Source organism: Pollicipes pollicipes, unplaced genomic scaffold, assembly GCF_011947565.3.
Source record: "Pollicipes pollicipes isolate AB1234 unplaced genomic scaffold, Ppol_2.1 Scaffold_4881;HRSCAF=5763_pilon_pilon_pilon, whole genome shotgun sequence".
NCBI lineage: Eukaryota > Metazoa > Arthropoda > Thecostraca > Pollicipedomorpha > Pollicipedidae > Pollicipes > Pollicipes pollicipes.
In genome coordinates, this window is record NW_023596576.1 from 14365707 (window position 1) to 14378664 (window position 12958).

At 49.1% G+C, this 12958-nt stretch overlaps 1 protein-coding gene across 1 annotated transcript in view; it reads left to right on the forward strand.

The window, feature by feature from the left end:
* Window positions 1-3594: 3594 nt before the first annotated feature.
* The window catches only part of LOC119100018 (potassium voltage-gated channel subfamily KQT member 5), a 26219-nt gene continuing 16855 nt past the window's right edge, over window positions 3595-12958 (forward strand). Inside the window, exons 1-2 of the mRNA XM_037223135.1 lie at window positions 3595-3623; window positions 7501-7600. Of these exons, the coding sequence (XP_037079030.1) occupies window positions 3595-3623; window positions 7501-7600 (129 nt within the window). The remainder of the gene's footprint in view (window positions 3624-7500; window positions 7601-12958) is intronic.

Consider the following 12958-nt stretch of genomic DNA (forward strand, 5'->3'; position numbering starts at 1 on the left):
GAAGAGAGAGAGGAGAGAGAGGAGAGAGAGAGAGAGAGAGAGAGAGAGAGAGAGAGAGAGAGAGAGGAGGAGAGAGAGAGAGAGAGAGAGAGAGAGAGAGAGAGAGAGAGAGAGAGAGAGAGAGAGAGAGAGAGAGAGAGAGAGAGAGAGAGAGAGAAGAGAGAGAAGAGAGAGAGAGAAGAGAGAAGAGAGAGAGAGAGAGAGAGAGAGAGAGAGAGAGAGAGAAGAGAGAGAGAGAGAGAGAGGAGAGAGAGAGAGAGAGAGAGAGAGAGAGAGAGAGAGAAGAGAGAGAGAGAAGAGAGAGAGAGAAGAGAGAGAGAGAGAGAGAGAGAGAGAGAGAGAGAGAGAGAGAGAGAGAGAGAGAGAGAGAGAGAGAGAGAGAGTGAGAGAGAGAGAGGAGAGAGAGAGAGAGAGAGAGAGAGAGAGAGAGAGAGAGAGAGAGAGAGAGTGAGAGAGAGAGAGAGAGAGAGAGTGAGTGAGTGAGTGAGTGAGTGAGAGAGAATGAGAAAGAGAGGGAGAGAGAGTGAGAGAGAGAAGGAGAGATAAAGAGAAGGAGGGAGAAAAAAAGGGGAGATGGGATCGTGCGTTTCATGGTCAATTGATTATGTTAGTTAACAGAATGAACTCTGATCTAAAAAATTGCGGCTGCAAATACTTGGCTGCCATCAAATAAATGCATTTAAATATATCAATTCCTTGACGTAATGACAGACTAGACTACGATCACTGCTACCCAGTTTAGACGCCACACTATTTTTGTGGATTTGCGCATAAATGTACCTCGCTGAACGTTGTGGCATGCTTGGCACATCCGTAGTGTCCTGGTCTGTGCCTGTGGTTAGCGTTTTCGTGTGCTATAGTATTTCCGGATCGCTGTTATTTCAAAGCATTGATTGGACCCACTTAATGACTTTGAAAAGCCACATGATCCCATTCACCTCTGGGCTGGAAACGATTGCATACTGGGTCCATATCGGTCGAAGCGATCTTCATAACTCGCGAGGAAAACGTTAACACCACTCAACGCCGTTTACTACCCAGATGTGCGGCCTGGCACAGCTAGTACGTCGCAATGACTTGACGGATAGGCATCTTGAATTGCATGCAGCTGATGCTTAACCGAGACTGGATATATGAAAAACATCACTTTGCAATATCAATATACTTACACATGCGGTAATTGTTTACATTGTCGGAGGGTGTTGTTAGGCATATCCTTGACTATCGTGAAACACGGTTTGACCAATGAACCTGTTAGGAACCTCGTTGTCTTGTTTGTCAAAACCCCGTGGCCATATGGCAACAACATTGCAGTGGTGCCACGCAACTGGACGTACTCTATTATTACATTGAGTGCAGTGGCATTCTATTGAGTGAGAACCCGGCTGGCCGATATTATTGTCCCCCCTTGCAAGGAAGGAATAATATATTTTATTGGAAAAAATTATTGTTTGAACGTTAGCACCATAACCAGCCAACGGACCAGCCCACCAATATGATTGCTTCTCACCGTGGGTGATGGTGCAAACAATGAGTTAGTTTCCATGCATCTGAGAAACGGAATATGTCGTGCCATTTTGTTTTAACTCAGCCTTGTCCACGGCTTTTCACGGATGAAATAGAGCCGGTGCTAAGATGTTAAAGGCCTTTATCAATATCAGCTTAATGCTCTCATCATCACGGAACGTTACGAGTAATGGGCACGCGCGGACGTTGCCAGCTGCTTTGTCAACAAGAATGGCTGGGCTGGCCGGGGTAGGCTCGTCCGTCCTTGCTTTTTTCTACACATCCATCACTGATAACAGGGAACTAGGGTGTCCAGCTGTGTCCACTGCCGCACAAAAAACCGTCTATTGTTACGACAAAATTAGGAGCTGGATATTGCAAAGCCCTCTCTCGTCTCTGCTTAGCAATGGGGAGAGCTATGAAGCAAACAAAGCAAGGACAACACATATTGGAGGTAGCTGCAGTTGAGCGGTATTCACAGGAAAATATAGATGTAAGCCAAGGAACAGCATTCAGGGACTTAGCAAGCTTGTTGTTTTCAGCGCGTACCAGAGGGCCGATATTCTGAGTGAACGAGAAAAAAAAATGTATAGCCAGGCAATATAATATATATATATATATATATATATATATAATATATATATATATATATAATTCACTGGCACGCTCGATGCTCAAGACTCATTTACTCAAAATACCGATACAAGACCCACCGAGACCGATACTAAGACCCACACCTACACAAAAACACCCCTACCCTGACACCCTCATCCATATACCTTAAATATACCCATATACCTTGACACCCTCAATCCATATACCGCATGCGAAACACATGTCCATAAACAGACACGCCCATGTGCCCATAGCCCACATGAAGTTATACCCACTGACCAATATGAAATTATGCCCGCGGGCGATATGTAGTTTTGGAAGCTTTCTACCTCTTGCCGTGATGGCATGTTTGAGCTGTTTGGAGCGGAAGGATAATTGTGCACGGATTTCACTTGCCTACACAATGCAGCTGACAATCACATTATGAAATGTATCGCTAAAAGATCAACCAATAGTGAATGTCTGTGTAACGCATCGTTCGTTGTTGATCGTTGCTGATGTACCTTTCTGCGACGCGTGCTTGAGGGACCCGCTGACTGGGAGACGGACTCAGGAAAGCCGCTGGATCGGGGGACGGACTCAGGAAAGCCGCTGGATTGGGGGACGGGCTGGATTGGGGACAGGAAGCCGCTGGAGCTTGTGCGCACCACGCTGTCACCGCGGGGTTATACAGCGGTTACTGCAGCACGGTGTCTGGCAGCGTTAATGTCCAGATCTACATTTTTTTACGTTTACTGCCCCATTCAGATGCAAGTGGCCCTTGTTGCTGAACACTAAGCGGTTCTGAACCCTTGATCAGTCTGAGCCATCGTTTTCAGCAGATGGCAAATGTCAGCAGCTGATATTTGTCGGCTTCGGCCAGGTTCTGATTGATGGTCACATGACTGGGATTAAGTTGGGGCCTATTTTCCAGAGTCCTCCTTGCCGTTGTATGACGTGTGGCTGCCTTCCGGACTATCTTTTGGATTTTGATGATGGCAGACCTGACCTTTGCCATGTTCACTGCTGTCCTTTCTTACTGCATCTTCTTTTCGTTCTTTTTAGTTTTCTGCTTTTCGCCTTCGTTTCATCTTGGTTCAGCGTTGGGCCGTCTTTCAGAAACTTTTCATGCATGTTTAAAACTTGCATTTGCACAAGAAGCGTGCTGAATGTTAAAAATGAACTCTCTACTGCCTTTGAGAGGCGACGTTGGATTTCGTTTACCAATGCAAAGTAACAGCTTTTGCCTTTCGCTCTGTGCTGAGCAGCAGCACGACTCCAAGTGAAGTTAGGGCACATTATCTAAGTAAAACTTAAGAGTACGGGCTCTTGAATGAAACGAAAAATCGCCGGCTTGTGTGGTACTCGACTCCACGATACACACATGGTCAGGACGTATTTGTGTTGATAGCCGGTACATTTTGAGGCACAGGCTTCCGAATATTTCGGTTGGTTTAGTATGTGGCGCCACTACTCTCAGAGTGATCAGTATCGATGGTAGACCGCATCTTCTACCAGTATCGGTAATAGGCCGCACCAGGTAGGCGAGATGACCAGTATCGGTGGTAGACCGCACCAGGTAGGCGAGATGATCAGCATCGATGGTAGACCGCACGAGGTAGGTGATGTCTTCGTATCGGTGGTAGGCCGCATCTTCTACCAGTGTCGGCAATAGATCGCACCAGGTAGGCGAGAGTGACCAGTATCGGTGGTAGACCGCACGAGGTAGGTAATGTCTTCGTATCGGTGGTAGATCGCATCTTCTACCAGTATCGGTAGTAGACCACACCAGGCAGGGCGAGATGACCAGTATCGGTGGTAGACCGCACGAGGTGGGCGGCCCACATGGAGGATGGGATATACACCGAGATCAGTGATGGTGTATCACGCCATTCAGTGATATGTGATGTGAAGAGGCGATGAAGGCTGATCGCGAATGGTTACAAATTTATTGCCTGCGATATGTCCATTGTGTTAGACAATGAATGCGTAATGGAAAGCGGTAATGGGGGAACACTTGGAGAAAATGCAAACTGAGAGCGATAACTAAACAGTTGACCAAAGAACTTCAACTGTCGTTAAACAGTTCTCTACTAACCATCTTCAAGACACTGTTTGCGATGCATTTAGAATATCACATTTTGGGAAAGGGATTCTATCATTCCATAGGTCTATGCGAAGCAAATATTATATAACAACCTTAAAATCACGGTCGGAAAATTTGGGATGGACATGTTTAAGCAGCCTGGGGCCAGAGCAATGTTTGCAGGGCTTTGTGCACAACATTTAAGCAGCTTATGTGAGTTTCTTTCTTCCCTTTAACTTACCAACCAAACTTTAACAGTCCATATTTACTGGTTGCAGTGCTATGCTTTACTGAAGAAGTGGCCGAATAGATGTGCATATGTGCCGTAAAGCACCTGTAAACTTATGCTTTGAAACACAACTAAGTGTTTTCCCTACCACGAAATCTGAAGCCGTAAATTATATCCGCTTCGTAAATGCGGTCATAAACATATTCTGTTTTTTTGTCGTGGACCGAATCAATTAAACTTGTTGGTTGGACGAAGACCGGCTGGAATCTGCGACCACAAGGCCCATGATAGGGGTTGAACAATCCGATCCACCGTTTTCCCTTTACCGGCGGTACAATGCGGACAAGAAAGCCTCGGGGCGCATCCCGCATGCTATGCAAAGTCGAAAACCCGCTAATTTGCATTCCTATCAAACTCCATGCTGTTTGATGGCCTCGGCGGCGAGACCCGAAATCTGACCTCTTCAACTTGGGCGTCACGCTGGTGTCCAACACCTTCACTGTATGTGAAACTGGCTTAGAAGGAGCGCTTGGAGACATGGGTAATGTGTTAGCCGCCTGGTCCTGAAGCTGTCCGGCTCATTCCATGTAGTAGATTTTGCTAAAAGTGGCATCATCCACTAGCTTGCCTCGCCTGCTTTCACCGATCCACTTGCCATTATCTTGTTAGTATAACAGCATGACATAACTTTCTCTCGGTTGTCTTTTTGGTTTTATGCTCTTAGTTACATCTATATTTGGGCATGCAAATATATATATATATATATATATATATATATATGTATATGTATATATATATATATACACATACATATCAACTCAACCGTATGCATGTATATATATGTGTATATATATATATATATATATATATATATATATATATATATATATATATAAATATACTTACGGTTGAGTTGAATTCCACACAAGCCGGCGAATTTTTAGTGCATTCGAAAAGTCAGTGCTCTAAATTTTTTTTAGATAATATGCCCTTACTTCACTTGAGGTCGTGCTGCTGCTCAGCATAGAGCGAAAGGGCAAAAGTTGTTACTTTGCATTGATAAGCAAAATCCGACATCGCATCCCAAACGCAGTTGAGGCTTCATTTTGCACATTCAGCACACTTCCTGTGCAAATGCAAGTTTAAACATGCCTGAAAAAGTTTCTGAGAGAACGGGCCTACGCTGAACCCAAAACGAAACGCAGCGAAGAGGCAGAAAAAACGGAAGGAAGAAGAGGATGCAATAAGGAAGGACAGCAGTGGGTATGGCATAGGCCAGGTTAGCCATCACCAAGCACCCATCAAAATCCAAAGAGATAATCCAGAAGGCAGACACCCGTCATACAACGGCAAGGAGGATTGGAAAACAGCCCCATACTTCATCCCAATAAAGTGACCATCAGTCAGAACCTGGCAGAAACCGGATAAATAACAGCATGCTGAAATTTGCCATCTGGCTGAAAACAAAGACTCAGACCGATTAAGTGTTTCCAAACCGCATAGGGGGCTCAGCAACAAGGAGCACTATATTTGCGTAAATCACATAGCATAACTCCCACAGGGCAACAAGGTCAATCACTTTTTTTTGCGCAGTGTGCTGTTTGTTTTACGACTTTCAGATTAAAAGGTTTGGTTTCAGTGGCTCAGTTGGTAACATCACGTGTCTGTTGTGGACATGCAAGGCATTCTAGCTCTACCGGTCAAAATATTTTTAACCGGTTCCAAAAAAAGATATTGCTTATTGTTTGCAAGCGGATGATTCGCGCCGCCTGCATAATGCAGCGGGCATCCTCTTGACAGCTTCCTGTAAAAAAATTTGGGCGTAGCAATTCGTTATGCAGATTTAAAAAGTGTTTATTATGGAGACGTCTGAGCCACGCTTCTTCCAATTACAGGCTGCCAAATACATGGTGAAAACGTATCCCCGCACATACAGGGCATCCAGTCGATTTCTAACACAATAATGAATTCTATTAAACTTTATTATTTCGTTTCTTCTCTGCTACCCAGCTCCAGCAAATCGAGTCTGGTGGAAGGGATGGAAGCGAAAGGACCCGTCCTGAGAAACGCTACTGCTGGCCTCTGTTCGGCCTCATAATGCAATGTGTTGCAATAGACAAGCCACGGAAAAGTAAATTTGGTCATGTTGTGAAGCGAACCGCATTGGCACATACGCATGCAAGGACCTTACACATATACTACATAGTTACAATAAGCCAGGTGTCCACCCATGATTTGTGTTTCTTTTCAAAATACATTACATGGATGCACGCACCGTGATGAGGAGTGTTATGTGAATACGTAGGCCTCAAGCACGGCCTTAGATCGCTGCCTCCGTCCGTCTGCCTCTGTTTCCCGGATTCGTTCTTCAGATGTCCGCGCTTCTTCCCGCCTTTTCCGTATTCCTTATTTGTAGCAGACAGCATTTATTTTTGAGGGGATGCGAGCATTGCTCCAGATCACATTTTTTTTCAGGCCAGGCACTTGTGCAGTCTCACTGTGCTCCAGATCACTAGTGTTGTGTTTTCACATGTTCTACACTGAATATGTCGGCCGCAGATGGCCCGTCAAGGCATGCATGTCGGCGCTCTTTGCCGTTGGCCACACTGTACCGCAGGCTTCTGACGGTGTTCGGTTACCTGACGTTTGAGCCACCGCTGCGTACCGGCAGGTTTCTGATGGTGTTTTGTTGGCCTGACGCTGAACCACGCGTGTACCGGCAGGTTTTCTGATGGGTTTTCTGTTACCTGACGAGCCACACTGTGGGCCGGCAGGTTTCTGATGGTGTTCTGTTGCCTGACGCTGAACCATGCTGTGTACCAGCAGGTTTTCTGATGGTGTTCGGTTACCTGACGTTGAGCCACGCTGTGTACCGGCAGGTTTCTGACGATGTTCTGCTGCCTTCATTGGGCCACGCTCGTGCCGGCAGGCTTCTGATGGTGTTCTCCTGCCTGCCATCGAGCCACGTTCGTGCCGGCAGGCTTCTCATTATGTTTGGCTGCCTGACGCTGAGCTACACCGTTGTGCCGGCAGGTTTCTGATGGTGTTCGGTTACCTGACGCTGAGCTACACCGTGTGCCGGCAGGTTTCTGATGGTGTTCGGCTGCCTGACGCTGAGCGTTCTCTCCACAATACGGGAGTACGAGTATGACGCCGGCATCATTCTCTTCTACTGCGAGTCGGTGGTGGGTCGTGTGGTTCATCATGGAGTTTGTGCTAAGGTAAGAGGAACGGCCGGGATGTTTCCTTTGGGATGACCAGTGACGCCCCAGGGGCGTCATTCCTTGTCGGAAGGGTGTCATCTTAAAGGTTCTTTTTAGAGCCGGTTGCCTGGCGGCTGCTGAGCACACCTCCGAGTGCTGTAGACCTAAAAAAGGTTACCGAATTTGAGCTCGCTGCTTAATTGTACAGGGAAGAAATCTGTCGCAACAGCTTTTTGCGACAATTCATCGCTGGTAGACAGAAGTGTAGCTCACCAACTCTTGTGTGGGCGCCAGCGCTGAGTTAAACTACGCGGACTGAGAAACCAACGCAGGGTTCAGTGCGAGGTTCAATTCCCACGGTGCCCGACCTTTCTATCAGAGTGGGAGGCAATGAACGCTAGGATAGCGACTGAGATGAGTCTTAAAGCCCCAATGTCCAATAATTCTCCCCACTGCCACCGTTTAGCCACAAACGGCACATAATTCACGCTGATGCTAAACAAGTTTAGGCTCTGGATGTTGCATTGCCAAAAACAAAAGTACAGAATCATAAAAATACTTTGCAGTGGCCACACAGCAGGGACAAACAGCAGCATACAACGTTAAGCGTAAGTTAACTGTATCTTTAACGAATTAAGTTTGCGCGATATCTCGACCGAGGCAGTTTACCGCTCTCGAGGCATGTGAGAACTACACTTGCGTTGTCTCGAAACAGGAAATAGTTCGCAAAGAAGTTTGGCCTGCCGCCATGAACATTTCTTTGCCAGTAATGACGTCGGCCTGACACTTCTGGAGGTTCTCGACCCAGGCACTAATGCTTGTGCTAAACTCACTAAAATGCTTAGAGTGCTATGTTATTTTTTCGCTTTTGGGACGGCAGTTAAATAATCCAGATAAAACGTTTCAACATTACTTTTCGGGGCTTGTTCAGAATGGAATAGCGTCTCAACAAATTCTCCAACCAACATCAGCATAAGTCGGAGAACGGACTCCTGGTCGGGAGCGCGCTCGGGTAGCGTGCAGTTATCCGTCTCGCTGCAGTGATCAGAGACGTGGAGATTGTAAATCGAAGTGACCGTAGTGTCGCAGGGCTGGCCAACACAGAACAGTGAGCAGAAGCGACCACAACATGGCGCAGCGGACAACCGCGAACAAGCAGATCGCCAACCAGAAAATCGTGGCTTGTTTTTTTCACAAGACACCAAAATGGTCTGTGTGAAAGAAGTGACCGATTCCATCAAGTCCCATGCAACTAATGAAGGTCCAACTGGAAGCCGCCAGACACCGCGAATAAGCCGCAAATATGCGTGAAGAGCCTGCCAGCCCACGCACAGAAAAGCTGACGACGCTACTGGAGACACTGAGGTCCCTCCAGTCAGCTTCTACCAGTCCCGCCATCGAGACGTCACCGTGTCAGCAAGCACAGCAGTACCAGCAATAGCTACTCGTGCGCCACGTCTTCCGCATCGGCTGCGTCTGTTCCGGTGCTGTGCGTGACGGCAAGTCTCAGGGAACTCGCCACTTGGGAGCGGAAAGGGAAGACCACCTGCTGCTTACCGGAATATCTGCGCTGACCAGAGGAAAGCAGCAGGCAGCTTTTCATCCAGTGCTTGACTCCGAATGGTTTCGTATTATACAACACGGCCTTGATTTGGAGAGTGGAAGTAGTTAAGACATCTCTCTGTGACCATCGAGAAAATAGAGCTGGATCTGAGGCGCCGAAGGAGCATCATCTATGACAGAAGCGAATTCTTCACAAGAATACAGGGACCACAACACATTTTCGATGATTTCTTCATCAGTCTCAAAGGAACCACTATTTCTGGGATTCCTGGAGCATTCATGAAGCTGTCCGCGCATGATTACGAACGGCTTTGTGGGCTATCCAAACACCGTTGATGCAAGCCTGGTTCGTCGGCCATAAGCAGCAAATCCGAGGCACACCCAAATGTGTGCTGATATGTTCGTTGCATCTGCCTTTGTTATGACAGAAGCCTTGCGGGTGCCACCTGAACAATGATGAATGTTACAGCTTGAGCGGCCCGGCCCGGCCCCGGACCACCAGGCCCATCCGTCACGCTTTCTGGAAGATTATCTTTTTGCGGCCACCGGTCTCCAGTGACAGGTAGAGAAATCCTTTGACAGATGTGTGGTATGCATGCTGCTTAAAGCATTTGCAGACCAACTGTTCGATCAAAGTTTATTTGAATCGGATGGGCGATAGCCTAGTTTTGCAAGACGTTAACTTAAGATATAAAATTTGTTGCTTATGGAAGGGATGCTCGAGGCATCGAATTCAGACCGCTGCTTTGGTGAATGACGGTGTGCACCCGGAGTTGATCGCCGTCTGACGGAGAGAGAGACAGAGAGAGAGAGAGAGAGAGAAGAGAGAGAGAGAGAGAGAGAGAGAGAGAGAGAGATAGAGAGAGAGAGAGAGAGAGAGAGAGAGAGCGAGAGAGAGAGAGAGAGAGAGAGAGAGAGAGAGAGAGAGAGAGAGAGAGGAGAGAGAGAGAGAGAGAGAAGAGAAGAGAGAGAGGAGAGAGAAAGAGAGAGAGAGAGAGAGAGAGAGAGGAGAGAGAGAGAAAGAGAGAAGGAGGAGAGAGAGAGAGAGAAGAGAGAGAGAGAGAGAAGATAGAGATATAGCGAAATACAATAGAGGAGGAGAGGAAGATAGGAAGAGATAGAGGTGGAGGCAGGAAGATAGAGAAGACGAGGAGAGAGAGAGAGAGAGAGCAGCCGCACTGGTAAAGTTCGGCCGAATGAGCAGTCTGTCACGTGTATTCGAGCGGAAACCTTGGCTCAAGCAACTCTTTGGACGCCTGCTAAAATAAATGTCAGGTTCCGGCCACCAGGCCAACTAGACGGAAACGGACGAGATACGTTGCGTAGGCCAATGCACCGTATACAAAACCGTCAGACGGTTTCAGCGCCATTGGACTTTTGGCGAAGCCAGTAACCACTGAAGTTGCCAATGGAAGGAATTCACCATGGCCTAAGCCGGTAGAGGTCGCTTCAAAGCAATGCACTTGAGTGAAGCCCAGTTCGTTAGGACAAACAGCTAACCCCGATGGAAAAATTAGTCGGACCTTTGTCTTCACGTCCTTTGTGCATTGTAGTTTGCAAAGCGCTCCATTCAGTCACTTCTCAAATTTTCAAGAAATATGCCTGAATTGGCTACAAAAAAACTCCACATCAGTGAAGCTAACCCCCGTGCTGAGCTCTCTCCCATGAAAGACGAACACTGCAAAACACGCGCGACCTATAGTGCGGTCCTCAAAGATTGCTGATCCCATCCGCTAATGGCTCGCTACAGCTCATTGCATATCTTCCCACATTTGTAATAATCGCACTTTTCTCGCACGTCGTGCGGGCAACCTGCCTGCGTCGTCATGCTCATGACAAACGGCGCCGTGACGTCCCGAGGGCGAGGCCGCTCCGAAGGTTGTCATCGATTCCAACGCCACTGGTTCGCTTAGTAGCGGCAAAATATTTTCGAGGCGGCTTCCTCGACAGCTGAAGCCGTTCTCGATCATCAATAAGCTTAATCTAAGCTGAAAGGAGGGCCTGAAAGCCAGTTGTGTGGAGGCGTGAGCGCTGACAAATACTTTGTTTGAAACGGCCAGTATGGCCCGTGTCAGATAAAGATTGGCTTGCAGCTGTTATAATATTAAAGATTGGGGTTTTACGTCTCACCAACTGCCACGGCCGTTTCGAGACGGATGCCTTATTAGGCATCATGTGCGATGCGGTGGTTTGCGTAGCACGGGCTTCAGCCAAAAATTGACAGGTCTAGAAACCGAGCGTCCTAATCATGTGCGGTGCAGTGGTTCATGGCACGACGGGCTGAACCAAAAATCGACAGATTCAGAGCCAAGCTCCTAATCGCTATGCCCCCCCCCCCCCCCCTGCACTTCTGGTTAAGGATTGTGGTGCCTCAGCAAACTTTTTATACTAGAATATCTTCTACGCGGGACGGAGTAATCTTCATCCATCCATCAATGATGGCTTAGCCACGTGGACACCATCCCCGAATGCATGTGTTTGCGAGGACGCGCCTGAGACAGCCCAGGCCTCGAACGATGATCTGACTGGCACTCGGCCTCCCGCCGCTCCTGACAAGACGACGCGGCGCCCGTGCCTTCCGTGCGCACTCGATCGAGAATGCGTGGTATCGGTTCAGATTTCGCCGTCAGGACCGGTCCAGACCTGTCGCTCCGTCTGCCCCGTGAGTAGGCGGCTGCTGAGGCGAACGGCTGTGCTGGCGACGCGGCACCGTGTGCAGCCGGCCGAGAGGACCCGGCTCGCGGCTCACTCGACCCAGGCGCTGCGGTGCCGGCGGTGAACCGGGGCGCGGGCGCCGGCGGTGTGCCGGGGCGCGGGGGCCGGCGGCCGCTCCCATGCCTCGGCCGCGCATAATCGCGTCTAATCGCAGCGCCTCTCCTCTCGACCCTGCTTCATATCCGGCCGGCTATTTTCGGCCCGGCGACAGGCGCTGCCGACGCCGCTAACACGGAAATCTGGCCGGCGAGGTCCGACAGATCGGCTCCGACAGCGCGGCGTGCGGCTCGAGAGCGCCGCCGGACATCCGCGTAGGGACTGCACGTTCACGCCTCATTATGTCGGCCGCCTAACGACTGTGAGAACGCCACTCGAGCCGTTATTGAGCCGCCGTTTCAGACAGATGATTTCACTCAGGGATTGTCGTCGTCCGGCTCCGGGGAATAAATCGGCCATCATCGCCGAGCGCAGTCACGCAACGCGCCGCGCCGCGCCGGCTCGGGCCGCCCCCGCTCCGCTGTAGCTGGGCCAGGTCGACTCAGGGGGCGCACTGACCGGTTGACCTGCCCGGCCGCGTTCAATCTCGTCGTGAATCCTCCGCCGGCTCGCTCCGTCGGGCCACACCCCCGTGCGCTCGCCGGCGGCGTTGGGTCGAGTTTCTCCGCGCGTGTTTTCCTGCTGTCACTCTCGTGCAGTCGGTTTTGTCGCTGTGCGGCCGGTGTCTACTCTGCTCCGTCTGAATACCATTATGTACAGCCGGGCATGGGCTACTTTGCAACATATTGTTTGACAGATTTCGGATGGTTTTTCCAGACTGAGGATCTGAGTGAGGACGAGAGAATCGTCGAGCTGTTTTATCGTGCTAGTTAATTTCTCATCGGGCAACTCGCATGCGATGCAATATAATCGCGTGACGGCTGTGGAAAATCATTATCGCGGTCGTGTTTTCCATGGCGGCACGCGCTGTCCTGAGGGTCTGTCGCGCGGGAAAGCCAGAGCGTGAGCTTGCAGGGTAGTGGGCTGAGCTTGTGAGCTGTGAGACAGAGCTTGTGGGCTTGTGGA